The sequence below is a fragment of the Zingiber officinale genome, chromosome 7B, assembly GCF_018446385.1.
Source record: "Zingiber officinale cultivar Zhangliang chromosome 7B, Zo_v1.1, whole genome shotgun sequence".
Lineage (NCBI taxonomy): Eukaryota > Viridiplantae > Streptophyta > Magnoliopsida > Zingiberales > Zingiberaceae > Zingiber > Zingiber officinale.
In genome coordinates, this window is record NC_055999.1 from 119,223,705 (window position 1) to 119,246,933 (window position 23,229).

At 37.1% G+C, this 23,229-nt stretch overlaps 1 protein-coding gene across 1 annotated transcript; it reads left to right on the forward strand.

Annotated features, from left to right (window-relative positions):
* Nucleotides 1–6,557: 6,557 nt before the first annotated feature.
* LOC122007271 (aminomethyltransferase, mitochondrial-like) lies at nucleotides 6,558–9,849 on the forward strand. The gene is made up of 3 exons (XM_042563104.1): nucleotides 6,558–7,327; nucleotides 8,270–8,388; nucleotides 9,177–9,849. The coding sequence occupies exons 1-3, from the start codon at nucleotides 6,749–6,751 to the stop codon at nucleotides 9,721–9,723; spliced, it is 1,245 nt and encodes a 414-aa protein (XP_042419038.1). The 5' UTR covers nucleotides 6,558–6,748; the 3' UTR covers nucleotides 9,724–9,849.
* Nucleotides 9,850–23,229: the final 13,380 nt, after the last annotated feature.

Here is a 23,229-nt window from a genome sequence, read left to right on the forward strand (position 1 = left end):
GTTAGATCAGTTTTAATCAAATTAGAACAATTTCAATCAATATTTGAGTTTTGTTTAAGCAATTCAGGTTATTCTGACGCATGTGAATCTAGTGGACGATTCTTACAAAAATTTCAAATTCTCTTATGCTATAAGAAAGGAAAGGAATTTATGGTGAAAAATTATTTTCGGAGGAAGAGAAGAGAAAGGGTAAGAAATCTCTTCCTTTGTATTCTTGTTTATTTTCATTGAGGAAGATGGATACATGCGACGTAATTTTATAAACAAAAAAACGTACATGCGTCATTTTTTTTTTTTTGTACATGGTGTAATTTTGTAAGTTAAAAAGGGTGCATGCGTCATTATTTTTTGGTATATGGTGTAATTTTGTGAATGAAAAGGGGTGCATGCGTCATTTTTTTTCCCATCCGTTGTTTTCCTTCCAATTTTAAGGTGATCGATTTTGATTCCAAAATCATCCGTGGATGAATTGCATTTCTCTTCCATTTGAAAATTTCAATGAAGTAAACGGTGGAAACTTTTCCACTGCAAAAATTTTTCCTTAATTTTATTTTCCACTCTCCGAAGTAAACAGAGCATTAGTATAATATGTTCGGGGTGAGATGTAAACTTTCATTGCTTAGAAGCAAGTCCGTTCCACCTCTTATCATTGATAACAAAAAAAACTTAAAACCATCACCTCACCATCCCTTCAGAGTGGACCCCACTGTTTAGAAGGAAGTTAAATAACGGAGGACTCCGCTCAACACTAGCAGTGCTTGCAAGTAGAGATTGAAATAACTAATGAAACATTTCTCACCCACCTCTTATCATTGCGTCATAGCCAGGGTAATATTTAAGCAATTTATAGAGACATCTCCAATGCAGAGAGGCACTCACGCGCGTCACGTACAGATATTGCCCAGAATACCAAAAATGTGTATATATATAATTCAAGTATTTAATCTTTCAATTCAACTAGTAATAAAGTATCTAGCTCTATAGATCAACTACTAAGTAAATTCAGAAGTATGAGTTACTTCTCATCTAATAGTCAACGTCTTAGATTTTTATCTCATAATAAGAAAATGTCCTACGGTGCATTATAGTTACTGATCCCGTCCGAAAGCTGAGTTGGACAGAGGCTGGCTGCGTTGTCGCTGATGTTGACGGAAAGTCGTTGAGATGCCTGGTTGACCTAGTACCTCCTGGAAAGGTTCCCACGGGGGGTGATGACGGGAACGACGAGGTGAGGGCTCTGCACACACTCAGACAAGCCGCTCTCACGTTAGAGACCAAGAACCAGGGAAAAAGTCCCGGGTCAAGCCCTCCGACGCTCAAGTCAGGTATTTTTTCCCTAGAAGCACAGTGAAATGACGAAAATAAAAGACGAGTGCGAAAAGACGAGTGATCGTCCCTACGTAAAGATAAAGCCTCCATTTTTATATGGCAGTGGGTACTTCTGGAGTCTGGCGAGTGTCAGGAAATGTCGGGTGTCAGAATTTGTTTGGCGGTGAATGACACATGACATCTTCTTATAGGCCTAATGAGGGATCGATGTGCAATGAGCCCTAGACCGTTAGCATATTCCCTGACATGTGATGATTATTCTCTGACGGGTTGTTACGATTCTCTGGCTCGATTGTCGTGTAGTGTGTGCCTGCCCCGATCTGTTAACCCTGGACTGGATCCTTATACCCACAGATCTTGACTTGTGGGCACAGACCTGCGTTTCCTGGTGAATTCCCTGGCTTGTGTTTGTCACCCCGTAAGTCCAAATCTGTACGTTCAACCCTCCATTTGCCACTCGATAGATCCCGATAAATCCAGACCTGCGCTTGCTGCCCTGCCAATCGAGACCTTCACTTATCGTTCTTTAAGTCTCGTTCCGTACGCACGGCTCTGCTCTGTATTTTATCCTGTAAGTCTAGAACTGTATCCTATAAGTCCTGACCTGTAAGCCTTAGTCCTCCTATCCTGACCTGTAAGCCTTAGTCCTCCTATCCTGACCTGTATGCCTTCCTCCTGTCCTGACCTGTACGCCTTGATCAGTGTGTGTAAGCCTTAGCCCGCTTACCTTAAACTGAAAGCCTTAGTCCTCTTGTCCTGTCCTGTCCTGTAAATCCCGACCTGTAATTCTTAGTACGCAGATCCCAACCTGTATGTCTTTGGTCGCGTATCTTGTTTTGCGAATCTCGTTCTATAAATCCCGACCTGTAAGCCTTAGTCCGCATGTCCCAAACTGTACGCCTTTGGTCCGCGTATCCTGTTCTGCGAATCTCGTCTTATAAATCCCGACCTATAAGCCTTAGTCCGCATATCCCAATCTGTACGTCTTTGGTCTGCGTATCCTGTTTTGCGAATCTCGTCCTGTAAATTCCTGTTGGTTACTACTCGGAAAACCTAGAGGTTCCACTGTACAAAAATTTTGTACAAAGGTCTGAACCTTTTCCTAGCTACCATGTGTTCTTTTAAATTAAATTTTGGATCGCCTGCGGAACTTAACACTTTTGATCCAAAACTTAATCTATATGTTCTTTTAGGTTTAGACTTGGATCTCCTGCGGAACTTAACATGTTCGACCCAAATCACCTTAAGTTATTAATTCCATTAAACATTAATTTCCATAATTGGTTAATTATGGTCGTGTACTTGTGTTCACTCGTGTACCATCTATCCCTATCTCCTCTGCATATGCTGGCTGCAAGCTCGTCCTCAGTACCAGATACTAAAGCTGAGGTATCATCCATCACTGCTTGCTATCTCTATTCAGCTGCTCATATGTCTACATCATCAATGTCCACGCTATGTCCTGTGTCCACTGTAAGCTGGTGCCCCCACACCTCCACTGTTGGTTGCTACTCGGAAAGCCTAGAGGTTCCACTGTACAAAAATTTTGTACAAAGGTCTGAACCTTTTCCTAGCTACCATGTGTTCTTTTAAATTAAATTTTGGATCGCCTGCGGAACTTAACACGTTTGATCCAAAACTTAATCTATTTGTTCTTTTAGGTTTTGACTTGGATCTCCTGCGGAACTTAACACGTTCGACCCAAATCACCTTAAGTTATTAATTCCATTAAATATTAATTTCCATAATTGGTTCCCAGTACTGACGTGGCGAGGCACATGGCCTTCTTGGATATGGGAGCAACCACCACCGACTAGACAAAACCTTTTATGGAAAGCTAATATTTAATTTCCTAAAATAACTTTAGGTTAATCGAAAAGAACAATCAAATCACAAGGAAAAGAAAAACAAAAGAACACTATATCGAAAACAAATTCGAAACACTAGAATCGTAAGCCTCTTGTATTTGGTATTATTTCCAAAAATAACTAGTATGATGCGGAAAGGAAAAATACTAGTTATACCTTTTAGAAAGACCTCTTGATCTTCTACCGTATTCCTCTTCTAACCTCGGACGTTGTGTGGGCAACGATCTTCCGAGATGAGAACCACCAAGCACCTTCTTCTTCCTTCTAGGTTTCGGCCACCAAAATTCTCCAAGAGAAGTAGAGGTCCGGCCACCACCACCAAGCTCTAAGGGATGCAAGAAATAAAACCTCCTTTCTCTCTTTCTTCTCCTAGCTAGAACCGGCCACCATCAAGAGCTCCAAGAGGGATTGCCGCCGGCCATAAGAAGAAGAGAAAAGAAAGAAGCTAGGGCCGGCCACCAAGGAGGAAAAGAGAGGAAGAATAGAATAGAGTTATTCACCACGAAGCCTTCTCTACCCCCTCTTTTATAATCCTTGGTCTTGGCAAATAAGGAAATTTAATTAAAAACTTCCTTAATTATTTTGCCATGAAAAAGAAAATTTTATTTAATTAAAAATAATTTTCTTTTTACAAATACAATGGCCGGCCACACCATTCCACAAATCAAGGAAAGTTTTAATTAAAACAAAAATTAAAACTTCCTAATTTGTTTCTAGAAATTTATAAAAATTTCTCCAATAATTTTATCCCTTCATGATTGGTTAATAAAAAAGAAATTAAAATATTTCTTTTAAACATGTGGATAAAAAGAAAGTTATCTCTAAAAAATTAAAATCTCTTTTAATTTACAAATAAGGAAAGATATCAAATCTTTTCTTAATCTTTTGTAGAAACTTATAAAAGAAAATATTTAATTTTAAACTCTCTTTTAAATCATGAACATGATTAAAATTGAAAGTTTTCTTAAAAATTTAAAATCCTCCTTTAATCAACAAATAAGGAAAGATTTCAAATTTTAAACTCTTTTTTAAACATGTAGATGATTTACAAATAAGGAAAGTTTTTACCAAAAATTAAAACCATCCTTTTAATCTACAAATAAGGAAAGAGATTAATCTCTTCTCTTAATCTTTTGTAGAAAGTTATAAAAGGAAATTTTTAATTTTTAAACTCTCTTTTAAAATCATGATATCCACATAAGAAATAATTTTAATAAAAATCCTTTTTAATATTCTAGTGGCCGGCCACCTAAGCTTGGGACCCAAGCTTTGGCCGACCACCTACATGGCTCATCCATTGGTCTTGGCCGGCCCTAGCTTGGGTTCCAAGCTAGCTTGGCGGCCCCATTGATGGGTAAGAAGGTGGGTATAGGTGGGTATAAATCTCTATATACTAGAGGCTACGATAGGGACCGAGAGGAGGAATTGGTTTTGGTCTCCCGATGAAATTAAGCATCCCGTGTTCGCCCCGAACACACAACTTAATTTCATTAATAATAATTCATTCCACTAAAGAACTATTATTGAACTACCACACCAATCCCAAATTACATTTTTGGGCTCTTTCTTATTATGAGTGTGTTAGTCTCCCTGTGTTTAAGATATCGAATGTCCACTAATTAAGTGAGTTACTGACAACTCATTTAATTAATATCTTAGTCCAAGAGTAGTACCACTCAACCTTATTATCATGTCGGACTAAGTCCACCTGCAGGGTTTAACATGACAATCCTTATGAGCTCCTCTTGAGGACATTATCAACCTAGTATCTCTAGGACACAGTTTCCTTTTATAATCAACAACACACACTATAAGTGATATCATTTCCCAACTTATCGGGCTTATTGATTTATCGAACTAAATCTCACCCATTGATAAATTAAAGAAATAAATATCAAATATATGTGCTTGTTATTATATTAGGATTAAGAGCACACACTTCTATAATAACCGAGGTCTATATTTCTTTATAAAGTCAGTATAAAAGAAACGACCTCAAATGATCCTACTCAATACACTCTAAGTGTACTAGTGTAATTATATAGTTAAGATAAACTAATACCTAATTACACTACGACCTTCCAATGGTTTGTTCCTTTCCATTATGGTCGTGAGCAACTGTTTATAATTTATAAGGTACTGATAACATGATCCTCTGTGTGTGACACCACACACCATGTTATCTACAATATAAATTAATTGAATAACTACATTTATCATAAATGTAGACATTTGACCAATGTGATTCTTATTTTTAGATAAATGTTTATACCAAAAGCTAGGCTTTTAGTATACACTCTAACAATTCCGACCTGTGAGTCTTAATCCGCCTATCCCGACCTGTAAGGCCTAGTCCGCATATCCCAATTTGTACGCCTTTGGTCCGAGTATCCTGTTCTGCGAATCTCATTCTGTAAATCCCGACCTGTAAACCTTAGTCCGCATATCCCAACCTGTACGTCTTTGGTCCGCGTATCTTGTTCTGCGAATCTCGCTTGTAAATCCCGACCTGAAAGCCTTAATCCACATATCCCGACCTGTACGTCCTACCTTCCGCGTTCCTACTCGCCATGCGGGCCTAACCCCTGGATGCCACTTATGCCCGACCGGGATCATCCTGTAACCTGGACCTTGGACCCCCACATAAGCCAGACTCTTGACCCCACGTAGGCTGGACTTTTGACTCCCACGTAGGCTTGACTTCTGACCGCTACATGAGCTTGACTTCTGACCATCACGTGGACTTGACTTCTGACCATGTCAACTATCCGATTTTACTATCATGCACCGTATCAATTACAAATGCTTGGCAAACCACTTGAGGGCTTTAACATTGCACCAGGGCTAGTTTTAACTAATTTTGAAATAGTCTTAGTTAAAATTATTACGGTAATGTTAGAATAGGCATCTTTTAATACTAATTTTAGTAGATAATTTTATTATTAATTATTCTTATTGCATTTATGTTTGTTTAATAAATTAAATAATAACAATATTTTAGAATACATTTTTTATTAAATATTACCAACTAAAGTTTAATTAATTTAAACTAATTAATACGGTGAGATAAAAAAAAAGGTAAATTAGATACTAAACGGTCTACTAAATGAAAAGATTATCCTTATTCATTCATACAAGTCTACTATTTGGGTACTAATTAAACCGGGCTAATTAATTTAAACTAATGATAACTATCATTATAATTATATCAAAATGAAATATATTTACAATATTAAAATTTAAATGATAAATAAACGCATTTTACAAGTAAATTGTTTTAACAACATTTCTGGATAATGAAAATAAAAAAACAGCTGAATAGCAAAACTGAGGTGTGTGTGAGAGAGATAAATGGAGGCCACTCACGACCCATCCCTTGCCCGCACACCGCAATGGATCAAGGAATCCTCCTCCACCCACTTCGTCTCTTCTTCTATCTCCTCCTCTGCATATAGATCTCTCTCCAATCTGCCCTCCTATCCCTCCGCCGAGCTTCCTCTCTGTCAGATCCCTCGCTTGCCCCCTCCAATCCGACCCAATCCGAGTCCGAGATGAGAGGAGGTGGCCTGTGGCAGCTCGGGCAATGCCTCTCCCGGCGCATCGCCCAATCGAAGCCCGGATCCGCCCTGAAACCCCGCACTTTCGCCGCCGCTCCGGCCGCCGAGCCGGCGGAGCTCAAGAAGACGGCGCTGTACGATTTTCACGTCGAGAACGGTGGAAAGATGGTGCCTTTCGCGGGGTGGAGCATGCCTCTCCAGTACAAGGACTCCATCATGGATTCCACTCTCAACTGCCGCGCCGCCGGGAGCTTGTTTGATGTCTCCCACATGTGCGGCCTCAGCCTCCGTGGCCGCGACGCCATACCCTTCCTCGAGACGCTCGTCGTGGCTGACATCGCCGGGATGCGCCCCGGCACCGGATCGCTCACGGTCTTCACCAACGAGCGCGGCGGCGCCATCGATGACTCCGTGGTGACGAAGGTGCAGGACGACCACGTCTACCTGGTGGTGAACGCCGGCTGTAGGGACAAGGACCTGGCGCACATCGGTGCGCATATGGAAGCTTTCAAAAAGAAGGGAGGGGTTGTCGATTGGCACATTCACGACGAAAGGTCGCTACTTGCCCTCCAGGTATTCGGCATCTGCTCCAGGCCGATTTTAAGGCCATAAATCTGATGATAATTTCTTCCTTCTGTGATTGATTTTGATTCTTACAGAAATCAGTCCATACATTTAACGATTTCCCTTTCTCTGAGATTCTATTACTTGTGTTTTCATCTAGTTCATCAAAGGTGATGTTCTTGGTGAGCATTTTGCTCGTTCTTCATCATGAAACAGTGATCTATGCCATTTCCAGCTTTGAGGTTGGCAATCATCTGAATTCACCTTTGTGCAAGCTTTTAGTCAAATGTAGAGAGGTTGATCAATTGTGTGATGGTTGGTGTTTCAATTCTGTACATTGCACGGACATCATATGCAATGTGAGCATTAAACACAATCAAATTACTTTAGAGTTCAGGGTTTAGTTCTACCATTTGTTGACGAAATAGCGCATGCTAAATGCCATCCTTGAACTCCTAATTAGGAAGAAGGAGAAGACTTGCATTCTCATTGAAGCAAACATATTGTTGCAATCTAATATCACATTCATTTGTCCATCAAATTTGTGACTGACCTACTACAAGCAAATGGTCAGTGTATCATACAGTTATAGATGTGGCTATTTTTGTTTTATCCATAAAGAATTTAGAAAATTAGAACATTGTGATAGATATAAACATTTTTTTGTTGTCAGATTGATTATTGAGAAATTCTTACGATCAACTTTTGATATGAGGTGGGGCATCAATTAAAAAATGGAAGACGATGTGTTTCTTGATCTTTAATGCCTTTGCTTTCTCATATTTTAAGTATGATTACATTTCTCTTCTTACTTTCATGTTGAGTATTAAATATAACTGTCAGCATTCCATTTCTTTTTCTTTGCTCATATGTAATACATACTGTTTTTTGATCAAATTTCTTGTCTCACTAACTCCAAATGGGCTTTCGCTGTTTCTTGGACAAACTTAGGGCCCTCTCGCTGCACCAGTTCTTCAGTTGTTGACAAAGGTGGATCTGAGCAAAATCTATTTCGGTGACTTCCACACGTTGGACATCCATGGATCTCATTGTTTTCTCACAAGAACTGGGTACATTTTCTCGTTTTTGTTTTCAAAGAATTAACCTTACGCGTACCGAAACTCCAAGGCATCTGTCAATTTGGAACAGATACAATAGGCTTTCTTTTTCAGAAAAATTTACATTGTGTTTTGTTGTTCGATCACCCTTGATTGGATTAAGAATAATAGTGCAACAAAAGAACTTAGCAAGTAAATGATCTTTAGGTCAAGAGATCAAACTATGAGTTTCAAGGAAATAAAAGAAATTGGATCTTCTTTGTTATATCATCATCACACACCGGTAGATCTTGGTGAAGTAAAATCTGATCATTTTCCTTCTGTTTATTTCTTCAAGTAATATTATGTATGAGCAGTAAAGATTGAAATTTATTGTAAACAAAGTGAAATATATGCACCACAAACTCTGTAACTCTGTGCCTCTCAGTTCAAGAAAAGTGTTAGACGATTATTTGACGGTGGTCTTTGTTACTCTTAAAGTTGTTTTTGCATGTTCAGTGATCTAATCTTTGCTTTATCGAAGGAATCTGATAAAATTCTGATCTATGATACAAAAGTTGTACTGCTTTTCAAGATTTCTCGTTTAACAGTGTATTCTATGAAACTAATGGCCAATACCTTTGACATCCTAATATCTTCTTAACTATTTGCGTCAACTTGTTTAATCATTGATCTCTACTTATCTTGAAATCATTTCTAAGTTTCTATCTTAAGTACCGGAAAGCTTTTGTGGTTGGTTTTGCATTATTGTGCCACCATTTTACACTGCCTGCCTTATCTCATCTTCCTGAATGTTTCAGTTACACGGGCGAGGATGGTTTTGAGATATCTGTTCCATCGGAGAAAGCCGTAGATCTTGCCAAAGCCATCCTGGAGAAATCTGAAGGGAAAGTAAGGCCGACAGGATTAGGTGCCCGTGACAGTCTTCGCCTCGAAGCTGGCCTTTGTCTATACGGTAATGACATGGAGCAACACACCACGCCGGTTGAGGCTGGCCTCTCATGGGCAATAGGTAAACGAAGAAGAAAAGAAGGTGGCTTCTTAGGTGCGGACGTGATCCTAAAGCAACTTGAGGAAGGACCACCAGTCAGGCGTGTCGGTTTCTTCTCGACAGGCCCACCCCCACGAAGCCACAGCGAGATCTTGAGCAGCAACGGTGAAAAGATCGGAGAGGTGACGAGTGGCGGCTTCAGTCCCTGCCTGAAAAAGAACATCGCCATGGGGTATGTCAAGTCAGGTCTCCACAAGCCCGGAACTGAAGTCAAAATCATCATTCGCGGGAAGTCGAACGATGGTGTCATCACGAAGATGCCGTTCGTGCCAACAAAATACTACAAACCATCTTAGATCTGTTTGATTGAGCTTTGCTCGATTTCAATCCGTTCGAGATAATAACCAACAACTACAAACTAATGTTTCTGATGTAAGACTTGATGAACTTATCGGAAAATTACCATGCCATTATTCTTCTAAGTCATTTGATAGTAGCAATGCGAGTGGTTAGAGGTAACAAGAAGCATTTTAAGCTCTGAGGGTGGTCAATTTGACAATTTTAAAACTGTGGATGGCGACTGGAAATGGAAATATAATTTTGGTACTAAATTGAAAATTTCCTTCAATAGACCGTAATCGTGTTTAAATTTTATAATGGGCCGGCCCAATTTGAATCGATTATACGAGCCCATTTTGTTCATCTTCTCCTCCAAGCGTTACTCCTTGTCTCTCCATTTAAATACTTCCTCCACCCCGATTCAATCTCGATCGCCCTCTCAGATTTATACGAGCTCAAGTCCATCAGGAGGTCAAAATCAATTCCTCCTCTCGATCCCCGTTGTAGTCTCTATATATATAAAACCTCACATCCACCCAAGCTCTACTTCTTACCCAAGTAAGGGGCCAACCAAGCATTGCTTGTTGCCCAAGCATAGAGCCGGCCAAGCCTTGCTTGGTGCCCAAGATAAGCCCAAGCAAGGGGCCGACCCAATAGGAATAAAAGAGAGATTTTATTTAAAACATAATTTTGTTAAATTTTTTCCTTTTTAACTATTTACAATGGTTTAAAAGAGAGATTTTAATTTTGTTAAAATCTTTCTTTTTTTTGTAACCATTCACAATAGGAATAAAAGGGAAATTTTATTTAAAATAGAATTTTGTTAAAATCTTTCCTTTTTAACCGTGCAAAGATTATAAAAGAAGAGAGGGCGGTGCCCAAAAACTAACCTAAGAATCCTCTTCTATTCTCTTGTGGCCAGCACCCCTCCTCTCTTATTTTCCCCTTGCTTCTTTCCCTAGGGTCGGCGGCATCTTTCCCTTCCTCTTCATTAGGGTCGTCGCCCCTTTGGAGAAGAGTTTACTTTGTGGCCGGTTGCTTGGAGGAGAAGAAGAAGAGGAGGCATCCTATTCTAGCATCTCTTGGTGGCCGAAAGATTGGAAACAAGAAGAAGGAGTTGGGTGGTTTTGTCTTGGTAGATCGTCGCCCACACGACGCTCAAGAAGAGGAGAGGAATACGGCAGAAGATCAAGAGGTCTTTAACTACGAAGAAAGGTACAACTAGTTCTTTAATTCCGCTGCGTATCTAGTTATGTTCTCTTCGTATCGATTTTGGATATCGATTTTGAATACCGACACAAAAGGCCATCGATCTTGTATTTCAATCAAGGTGTGCTTTGATCATTCAAGAACTTACTTGATTGATCAAACACATGTCTGATTGAACGTGCGGGTTGCTAGGAATAGTTCTGTACTTGTACAATTTTTGTACAGGAAATTTAAACAGAACGGAATTCCAGCGCCCTTCAAGTATAATTTACAAACAAATTGTTGGTAGTTTAATGTATTTAACTGCAACAAGGCCAAACATAATGTATTCTGTGAGTCTAATAAGCAGATATATGGAAAATCCAACAGAAATACATTTGTTAGCTGCCAAGAGAATCCTTCGTTACTTACAAGGAACTAAAGATTTTGGGCTATTCTTCGGGAAGGGTGAAAAGTTAGAGTTATTCGGGTTTACTGACAATGATTATATAGGAGATCAAGATGATAGAAGGAGCACTTCAGACTATGTTTTTATGTTGGGCACAGGGGTCGTATCATGGTCTTCTAAGAAGCAACCAATTGTCTCCTTGTCAACTACAGAAGCTGAATTTATTGCTGCAACAACTTGTGCTTGCCAAGCTATCTGGTTGAAAAGAATTCTTGAAGAGCTTCAGTTCAAACAAGTTGAAGCTACTACAGTTTTTGTGACAATAATTCAACAATCAAACTCTCTAAAATTCCTATGCTACACGGCAGAAGCAAACATATCGATGTGAAGTATTATTTTTTAAGAGATCTCAACAATGATGAAACAATCAAACTGGTTTATTGTCGAAGTAAAGATCAAGTTGCAGATACAAAGACCAAGCCGCTCAAGTTGGCTACATTTGTAAGGTTGTCTGGTCTACTTGGAGTTTGTTCACGCACTGCTACTTTTCTTGTAAACTGACTTCTTTACATTTCAGTTTAAGGGAGAGTGTTAAGATTTAAAATATTTTATTTATTGAAAGTTTTAGCCATTGTCCAAGTTTTTAGGTGTTAGCCATTCTTAATTTGTTCGAGTCTTTTGATTCTTATCTATTGATCCTACTGTATAGGAGATAGAGTTTGAAAAGTTCCTATGTAAAGCCTATTTATAGGCTCGATTTCTTCATCAACGAGCAGAGCATTTCCATTTCCAATACATCTCTTTTGCTTTTCCATGCCAATACATCTCTTTTGCTTTTTCCTTACCATTGTATCACCCGCTCCAAGGTGGAGGTGAGCAAGTGCGTTGTCCCCGTGGCTGCCTCGTTCGCTCTGATCCGCTCCTCTCCCCCTTTGCTTCTCCTGCAACCAGTTCCCTCCCCACTACTTTGGCATCAGTGCTACCAACTACCCGACAGAGATTTATCCCTAGTGCAGCACAATTGAGTACGCTCCCCCACCCATCGATGCCGCCGCGCCGTTGGCGCCTCCCGTGTTCCTATTCGTTCTCGACACCTGCTCCCCAGGTCCACCTTCATGAACTGGGCTTTGTCGATTTGACGAAGGTCTACGTGTTCCACAGGACTAAGGATATCACGAAAGAGAGCATGTCTTGGAGTAGTTGGGGGCATCTTAGTTCGGTGGTGTGCCTATGTAAAAACATACATTTTTTATTAGAATTCTCTAAATCATATTCAATTATTTTTATGATTGTACAATGATCCCTATAAATAGTATATAAATTCTATACCAGGTAAAATCATAATAGATTTCTATTATTAAAAATCATAACATAATTCTGTTACAAAAAACATAATACAATTCTGTTATATAAAATCGTAATAGAATTTTATTATAAAAATCTTAACAGATTTTTCTTCCAAAAACATCCCTCATATTGGCCTTCATCTAAATATGAGCCACCTGCTAACAATCTCCTTGTTGACGAATATTCACCCATTCGAAGAACACGAGTATTTAAATAAAATTCTACCTGGATCTTTGGGCCCGGGCTTCCTTCCTTTAACATCTAGAGGTATAGATCAAATTCAAGTAATGCTTGAACTTCTCTGTGGTCACTGTTTTGTCAGTATGTCTGTAGCATTGTCTGCAGTACGAACCTTCTCAAATTGAATTTTTTCAAAAGCAATCAACTCTATGATCTTGTGAAACCTCACATCAATGTGTTTGGTTTTCGTATGATACACCTGATTCTACGCCAAATAGATAACATTCTTACTATCGCATAACAACTTGACTCGACTTTACTGAACACTCAGTTTTCTGACCAACCCTATAATCCATAAAGCTTTCTTCGCTGCTTCAACTGCTGTCATGTACTCTGACTTTGTAGTAGACAATGCATTATAGATTTCCAACAAATAAGTCCTCCTGCCACAATGAACACGTATCTTATAGTAGACCTCATGTTATCTAAATCTCTTACATAGTCTGCATCTACGTACCCAGTAACTAAAAGATCTTCCGATTGTCTACTGAATATGATGTCACAATTAGTTGTTATTCTCAAGTATATGAAAATCCACTTCACTGCATCCCAATGTGGTCGACCAGGATTTGAGAGAAACTTGTTCACCATATTAACTGCTTGCGCCATATCTGGTCTCATGCAAACTATGACATACATCAAACAACCAACTGCACTAGCATAAGGAACCTTTGACATCTCTTGGATCTCGTCATCCATCTTTGGACATTGTGTACTGGACATTGTGTGCTAACTGAGTTTACATTCTTCATCTTAAACCTATCTAGTACCTTCTCTACATACCTACATTAAGACAACGATAATTTTCCCATAGCTCTATCCTTGTGAATCCTCATCCCAAGAATCTTCTTGGCCTCTCCCAAATCTTTCATGTCAAATTCTTTGCTCAGTAGTCTCTTTAATTTGTCGACCTCTTTCATCTTCTTCATAACAATGAGTATGTCATCTACGTATAATAGTAAGAAAATCAGTGATTCATCTTCAAGGCTCTTTACATATATATAACAATCTTACTCACATCTCCTATATCTGTTTTGAATTATGTATGAATCAAAATATTTGTATCATTGCCTAGGAGCAATGTTATCAAAATCGCGAGTCAACTCGTAAAATTGTACAAAATCGTGAGTTTACTTATAAAATCGAGTGAATCATGATAAAATCGTGTATTAAAGTAAAATCGGAGCAAAATCGTAAAATCGGATCAAAATCGTAAAACCGGATCAAATCGTAAAATCGCATTTAAACTTGTAAAAACATGATTTTTGAGATAATTTGATCGATTTTGTGTCATAAATAAAAGGGAACTGTTTTGGACAAAATGATATCATTTTGGGATGATTTTAGATTTATATTTGTCTATGAATGATTTATATTAATTTATTATCTTGTGTTTATTTATCTTTAGATTTAAGTTTAGACTTGAATTTATGTTGTATTTTCATGGTAAGTATTTAGTTGTTTAAAAGTTTAAATATGAGTAGTTTATGATTATATGAATTAAAATATTCTATATGTAGATTTATATTATAATTTGGATTAAAATATTTAATGATTAATTAAAAAGAATATATCAGGTTTCTTTTAAAATTGATTTAAAGTATGATGTAAAATCTTACGATTTTACGATTCGATTTTAGTATCCGATTTTATGATTGTTCTAACGATTTTACCTAAACTTTCGATTTTGACAACACTGCCTAGGAGATTGTTTCAATCTATAGAGCAATTTTTTAACTTGCAAACTGACCACTCTTGTCCATGCTGACTAAATTCCTCAGGTTGTAACATAAAAATCTGCTCTTCAAATTTTCATGAAAAAATATTGTCTGCACATCCATTTGCTCCAGCTGTAAATCATGATGTGTCACCAAAGCCAACACCACTCTAATTGACGTATGTCTTACCACTAGAGAGAAAATTTCTTCCTAGTCAATCTCCTTTCTCTGTGAATATCCCTTTACTATCAACCGAGCCTTGATCTTCACTTCTTCTTCCTTTGACATTGTTTCTTTCTTCTTGAATATCCACTTGCACCCTATAGCTTTCTCTCCTTCAGGAAGTTTCACTAGATCCCTCTGCCATATCATTCATCCACTTGTCCTTCTCAGAGCTATGTATCGCCTCCTGAAAAGATGTAGGGTTTCCGTTATTAGTGATAAGCGCATAAGATACTAAGTTTTCGAATCTGTATCTGGTGGGTGGTTTTACAACTTGTCTCGTTCTGTCACCAGCTATAATGTGATGGTCTGTGTGCTCTGAGCTAGAATCATCAGAGTCATGAGTCTCTAGCTCCACCTGCACAACATTTTTCTCCATGTTGCTCTGTGGTGTTTTCTTTCCTTCTTCCTGAGTACGCTGTAGCGTAGCTTTCTCGTCAAACACCACATCTCTGCTGATCACCACCTTGTTTACCTTAGGATCCCAAAGCTTAAAGTCTTTAACTCCTTTCTAATACCCTAGAAAAATACACTACTTTGACTTCGCATTCAGCTTTGATCTTTCCTCACTAGATGTGTGCATATATGTTGGACATCCAAAAACTCAAAGATGAGAGTAATATACTTGATTCCTTGTCCATACTTCCTCTGATATTTTGCCTTCAAGTGTTGCCCTTGGTTATCTATTAATGAGATAACATGTCATGTTAACTGCTTCCACCCAAAAATTCTTTGCTAGCCCTGCATTTAGCATGAGACATCTTATCTTCTCAATGATTGTCCTGTTCAACCATTCTGCCACCCCATTCTGTTGAGATATCCTGCGAACTGAGAAATACCTCATTATCCCATGCTTCTCACAAAATTTATGAAACTTTGAATTTACGTACTCAGTTCCATTACTGACCTAAGACATTTGATCTTCCTTCTGGTTTGGTTCTACACTTCAGTTTTTCACAATTTAAACTTTGTAAAAGTTTTCGATTTATGCCACATAAAGTATACCTAGACCTTTCATGAATAATCATCAGTAAAACTCACAAAATACAAGTGTCCTCCACGTGACGTTACATTGGCTAGTCCCGAGAGCTCCGTATGTACGTAGTTTAGAATCTCCTCTGTCTTGTTTGTTATCGTCTTGAATTACATTTTGCTCTGTTTCCCAAGAACATAGAATTTACATAATTCAAGCTTACACATTTTGACACCCTTCAACAAATCTCTCTTGTGAAGTACACATATGTCACAAGACATCACTATCTGATTCAGACTCCATCGAGGCGACTCCATCTATAATTATAATCCTTATCAACTTGTAGATGTTCCTTGCTATCTTTTGTACTTTCATTACCGTCAGAGCTCCATTGCTGACCTTTATCACACTGCTCACTGATTTGTAATTGCAACCAATATCATCCAGTATATCTAGTGAGATCAAATTCTTCTTTAGATCTGGTAAGTATCTGACATGACATAAAGTTTTGATCACACCATCAAAAATCTTGATTCTGACGTTCTCTATACTGATAACTCTACATGATGGATCATTTCCCATCAACACTGAACTAAAATCCACTGCCTTATAGGTGTCAAACCACTTCTTATTTGGAGTCATGTGATATGAACATGCAGAGTCTAAAATCCATGCATCCGTTAATTGCTCTAAAATCGACATAACTGATAGCATATCTCCATCATCACTCTCTCAATTTTCCTCTTCAACTATGTTTGTAGACTTTGCCAAACTACCTTTGTTCTCTACAACATGTTTCTTTATCTCTGGACAATCTCTCTTGATATGGCCTTTGCCGCCACATTTGTAGCACATAATCACCTTCTTCCTTCTCAACTTAGAACGAGTCTTGTTGTTGTTGCCAAATCCATTTCGAGATTTGCTTCTACCACGCTCTTGGTTGCTATTTACCATAAGTCCTCCTTGAGAAACTCCAGCGCTTGTTTTCTTCCTTTGGTGAAAGCCTAGCAATGCACCTATGATCTCCTCCAATTTAAGAGTTTCCTTATTCCACATCAAAGTAATAACCAAATTCTCATACGTAGGAGATGAAGGTAGAGAATTCAATAACATCAGCGCCTTGTCTTCATCTTCAATCTTCACATCAATCCACTTCAGATTGCTCACAATCTGATTGAATACATTGTTATGCTAACTCAGATCGGTTCCTTCTGTCATTTTCAGTCTGAATAATTTTTGCTTAAGATACAGTTTGTTTGTCAATGACTTTAACATGTACCAGCTTTTTATCTTTTGCCAAACTACCACCGGTGACTCCTCGTCTATGACATGGTATATCACATCATCCATAAGACAAAACCTAATTATTGCCACTACCTTCGCCTAAAGTTCTTCCCAATCTGATCTCTCCATGCTTTCCGGTTTCCTTTCTCCTAGTGCCTTTATCGTGCCTTGTTGCACCTATAAGTCCTTGGTCCTTCTCTACCATAATCCGAAGTTTCCAGTTCTATTAAACTTTATCATATCAAACTTCGCAAAAGTCGTCTCCGATATGTTGAAGAAATCTGTCAAAACCTGTAACTCTAATACCAATTGTTGCGCAAAGAGGGGGCAACACCTCTCAAACTCTATTGCGGAAGAAGATGAAGAGAGAAAGAGATTGCGTGGAGCAACAAGACAAAGACGCACAAAAAGAGAAAACTCGTGGAAGGAGAAGAGGAAGAGGAAGAGGAAGAAAAAGAGTTACCGTGGTTCGGCGGCGTGACTACTTTACAAAAACGGTCGAACCCTTATTAGAATTCTCCCTACACAAGAGAACCACATTTAATGATTATTATGATTGTACAATAGATTTACAATGACCCCTATAAATAGTATATAAACCCCAGACCCGGTAAAATAATAATAGATTTTTGTTATGAAAAATTGTAACAGAATTCTGTTATGAAAAATCGTAATAGAATTCTCTTATATAAAAATCATAACAGAATTCTATTACGATTAACAGAATTTTATTACGAAAAATTTTAACAGATTTTTCTTTCATAACATCTCTTGTATTGATCTTCATCCAAATATGAGTCACCCGTCAACACTAAGGAATACCAATCTTTATCCAATGGGTTGCTTGCACCCTTCAACACCCGTCAATAGATTCTTGCTTACCACTTACCCGTGTTGCCAGCATTGCTTCCTGCCTCCGAGTGTGAATATACTCTCAATGCTGTGAATCCACTATATGCCCAGAATAGTTTGATTGGTAACGTGTCTAATCTTCTGCTAATATTCTCTTCTTTCCCATGTTTGTTTCATTTCAGTTGCTAGATGAGCTGCAGTTAGATTGCTGGCCAATGGAGGTAGGTGATCGGCTCCTACATTGCACTGGAGTTACACTTATCGTCGCAACTGGTTTACCTGTAGGAGCATGTATTGCTAGTACTGGTGCCCGAATCATAGCTTTAGTTGGAACAATGCGCATTATACTTACCAATCAAGGTCTTAATATTCAGTACCAAATGTCTAAAATCTAATTTGTAAAGCAACCATGGAATCTGATTCAAGCCATAAAGGAAAATAAAGGTTATCAATACAAAATTGCAAACCTTTCCACATGGCAAATAATTCTCCTCTAATATTTGTTCCCATACCAATGGATCCCTACATAGCTCTAATAATCACTCCATTAGAATCTCTAACAATAAACCCATAAGAAGAGGGACCCAGGTTACCCTTGGAGCACCCATCAGTGTTGAGCTTATAGACACCCACTTTAGGCTTTTGCCAATTTACCACATAACAATATTGATTGACTTAATTTCAGCATGTATTCTCAGCAACTTAGAATATTCGGAATCAAAGCAATGGTTAGACGGAAGTTACAAATCAAGAGATTATTTGTGAGCTTAAAACTAAGTTTAATCATGTGGGCGGCAGCTTAGTTGAGGAACTACCAAGTATTTTATGGGATATTGAACCACTCCGCACGAGAGCACAAGTCTGAAACATTTTCATTTGATTTATGGTGGAAAAGTTGTAGTACTTGTTGAAGTGGGGAGGAGTCTATTTAGAGATTGCTTTATGATCAAGATGATGTCGATCGGCGTCTCCTGGATCTAGATTTCATTAATGAGATAAGGGTATATGATTTTAGGTATTTCTTATGAGTGTTATTTCTAAGTTATTGAAATGGTTGATTCACCTTGTTGTATTGATTTGAAGGTTATTTTTTTGTGTTTAAATTTTATACAATTTACTAAATGACGCATTTAAAATTGTAGAATTTTTAAAAAGGTGTATCTAATTTTTTCATGTTTCTCAAAAGATATTTTTGAGATTGTGATTCTAGTTAGCTCATTCAACTTGACTGTTTATTGTAGTTCTTTTGGAGAGGATTCTTTTATATAATAAATAGTGAATACTTTTCAAAGATTTCAATAAGTGTTTTTGTTGTGCAATTTTAGCGCGTCTAACTTTGTATCACAAAGTTCCGTGTTTGATTCACGTTGGGTTCAATTTAGTTTTAAAATTATTTTTATAAAATAATTTGAAAAGGGTCTATATTTCAGCCGATCAACTAGTTGATGATATAGCAAACGATGGAGAATCGTGGTGACTTTTCAAGTGGACATTTAAATCATTGCTCACATATGTTTTTACCAGTCTTTTAATTGGGCAAAACAATGGCCTCATTTGTGCGCCCCTTCTCTACCAAGAGGACGAAGTACTTGGGTTTAGAAATGGTAAGGTTTTTAGTCAGCTACTGCGTTATCCAATTAACAGAATTTAACTCTTAATTAATGCATCAAAATATACTAATAATTTGCTAAAGCATTTGGATTAACATTACATTGTTCCAAATGACTAAACTATTTTTTTTCGAATTTGTTGTATTAAATAATAATAATAATAATAATAATAATAATGTATAATTTTTCAAATTAGTTTTTAGAGTAAAAAAAATTAATATGTATATGATTACTCTAATTAATTTTTTATACATATAAAAATAGTATTGGATATAAAACTAAAGTAGCATTTGATTGAAAATCCAACACCATTATGATTTAGGATAGATTTGATATCAAATAATTTGTATATCGAAAATATCAAATATATATAAAAAATAATGACTACTTTTAATTTGATCGGTATCAAATAAAATAATATAAAAAATTTGGTATACTAAAGTTCGGTATACCAAAGATCTTTATACCAAAACTATAATATACCGAACTTTGGTATACCGAAGATTTAGTGTGTCAAGTGTTATACTGAAGTTCGGTATGGTGTATAAAAGTTTGGTTTACCAAGTGTTGGTATATTGATCTTAAGATCAGTATACCAAACTTTGATATACTAAAGTTCTTTATACTAAACTTCGATATGCCAATCTTTGGTATACTAACACCTGGTACACTAAACTTTTGGTATACGAAGTTTTGGAGCCTTGAAGGGCTCGTGGGAGGCAGTGATCATGGCCTCCAACAAGCCTTTCAAGGCCCTGAAGCTCCCAAAGTCGCCCCCAAAGTTGTTGTTTCTACTGATTTCGATGTCATTGTTGTTGCCATTGTCGCTGCCATTGCCACCACCACCCTCGGTGGGGGTGATCGCTACCTCCCATGAGCCCTTCAAGGCCCCGAAGCCCACAAAATCACCTTCAAAGTCGTCGTTTCCACTGATTTTGCTGCCACCAGTATAACCTCTGCCACCATCACCCCGACACAGGTGGTCACCACATCCCACGAGTGACGAGTCCTTCAAGGCCCTGAAGCCCCCAAAGTCACCGTTTCCATTGGAGCAGATGGTTAGAGCAGAAGTAATTAGCAGGAGGAAGCGCAGGTGGTGGCTAACGTCATCATCAGAACCACCACAATGATGAAGATTACTAGGTTGGTGGGGGGAGATATATAAGAGCGAAGAGGAGGGGTAGCACAAGTGAGCCGGCACCGACAACTCCCATGTGAATGGTTATACTCGTAAAAAAGAGCAGGGACAACTTACAGGTGACAAAACCTATTAGGTCCGAAATGAGGGTGTCTCAACAGCCATGTCTAAACATATTAATGATGATTAAACATATTAAATATATATAATATGTTTAATATTAAACCTATTAAATCTCTAAAATTTTAAAAGAATAGTTTTACTTTAAAATAATTAAAATTTGAATGAAATAGAATAGATGTATTTTTGAAAAAATATCAAAAAGTAAATATTATGGTTGTTTGATTGAAAAATAATAATTTTTTATTTGTGTAAAATATGATATTAGAATTAAAATAATTTTGTAAGTTAGTCTGATTGGGTTTAAATGGGTAATGATATTATGGGGAAACTTAAGTGTTAATCTCAAATCATAAAATCATATGGATTAAGACTAAATGATCAAGAATGATGTCTAGCATTTTTCTAACTTCCCCTAAAGATCAATCCAACTCAAATAGTCTCTCCTATGTGAACCCCAACACTAAAAAATTTTGGTAAAGGAGAAGACAGTGCTAAGCTTAAGAAGTTCACACAAAAAAAATGTCAAAAAATACCATTCAAACTTACAACTTATTGCTCACAATGACTTATTCCTACACATAACATTAAAAAAAATTCATAAAAGTTCGGTATATCAAAGTTTGGTATACCAAAACTTGGACACCTCCTCATAAGAGGCGGTGATCGTCGGGGGTGGAGTGGGGATGGCAACGACAACAGCGATGGAAAGGGTGTGCTAGAGGTGGGAGTGAGGGTGGCAGTGACAACTCGCGTCTAGTAAGTCAGTAACCATCATTAGAACTACAGTGGCAATAATCATAATTAGAACTACGACAAGAGACATTGAAAGAGAAGATGAAGACATTTGTAGGCGGCAATGGGAATTTATAGGCGCTATGGAATGAGGTAAGCGACAAGCAAGCCATGTGAAAGGTTTTATCTTACTCAACTTGAAATGATTGGTGGAAGCCATGTGAAAGGTTTATCTTGTTCAACTCAAAATGATCGACGGAAGAAAGCAAGCCATGTGAATAGGGCCTTCCTTGCTGTTCTCATAAATAGGGAAGAGGGGCTATGGAATAGTTCTGGTCGAGGCGCCTGAATTTGATCAGGCCCTCAACTTTTTTTTTATTTTTAAATTAAAAATTTCTTCAATCCTACACCCTAAATACTCTTTGAACATCTTTTTTTTTAATTTTAATTTTCTTAAATTTAAATGTTATAATCCAACAGCTAAATCTTAAATTTAAAATCTAATTTACTTAACCTCGGAGCTAAAAAAAATTAATTATGAACAATATTTGTTGTAAAAATAATTAATTTCTTTCGGTGAGAATTCTTTTATATAATAAATAGTGAGTACTTTTATAAGATTTCAACAAGTGTATTCATGGTGCAATTTTACCGCCTGACTTGTATCATAAGTAGCCATGTTCCATTCACATCGTGTTCAATTCAGTTTTTAAATTATTTTTTTAAAAGAATTTGAAAAGTGTCTATATTTCAGCCGAGATCAACTATTTGATGATATATCAAATTATAGAGAATCGCCGTGGCTTTCCAAGTGGACATTTAAATCATTACTCACATATGTTTCTACTAGTCTTTTAATTGAAAAAAATAATAGTCTTTTGTGGGCCCCTTCTCTACCAAGAGAAATACTTGGGTTTTAAAATGGAAATTTGTTTGATTAGCTACTGCATTATGCAATTAAACATAATTTAACTCTTTAATGAATGCATCAAAATATACTAATAATTTGCTAAAGCATTTGGATTAACATTATTCCAAATTACTAAACTATTTTTTTTCGAATTTATCAAATAATAATAATAATAACAATAATGTATTAATTTTTCAAATTAGTTTTCAAGAGTAAAAAATATTAATATTTATACGAGGTGATTAATCTAATTAATTTTTTTATATATTAAAATGGGGTAAAATTAAAGTGACATTTTATTAAAAATAAAACACCATTATGATTTATAATAGATTTGATATCAAATAATTTTGTTTGGTAATATGTAATTGGTATACTGAAAATATCGAATATATATATAAAATGCCGACTAATTTTAATATGATCAGTAAAAAAGTTGGTATACTAAAGTTTGATATACTGAAACTTTAGCATACCAAAAATCTTTATACCAAAATTTTGGTATACCGAAGATTTGATCTATCAAGTGTTGGAATACTAAAGTTTGGTATATTGAACTACGATATACCAAAGGTCTCTATACTAACTGAAGTTTTGGTTCATCAAGTATTGTTATATTGAAGTTCAGTATACCGAATTTCGGTATACTAAAGTTTTTTATACCTGATATGCCAACCTTGGGTATACCAATACTTGGTACACCAAATATTCGGTATACCGAAATTTCGGAGCCTTGAAGAGCTCGTGGGAGGTAGTGATCATCCTCGCCGAGGGTGG

Coding starts and splice junctions, on each gene's coding strand:
- LOC122007271 (XM_042563104.1), top strand. CDS start 6,749: ATGAGAGGAGGTGGCCTGTGGCAGCTCGGGCAATGCCTCTCCCGGCGC. Junction 7,328..8,269: donor GGTCGCTACTTGCCCTCCAG/GTATTCGGCATC, acceptor GGACAAACTTAG/GGCCCTCTCGCTGCACCAGT. Junction 8,389..9,176: donor TGTTTTCTCACAAGAACTGG/GTACATTTTCTC, acceptor TGAATGTTTCAG/TTACACGGGCGAGGATGGTT.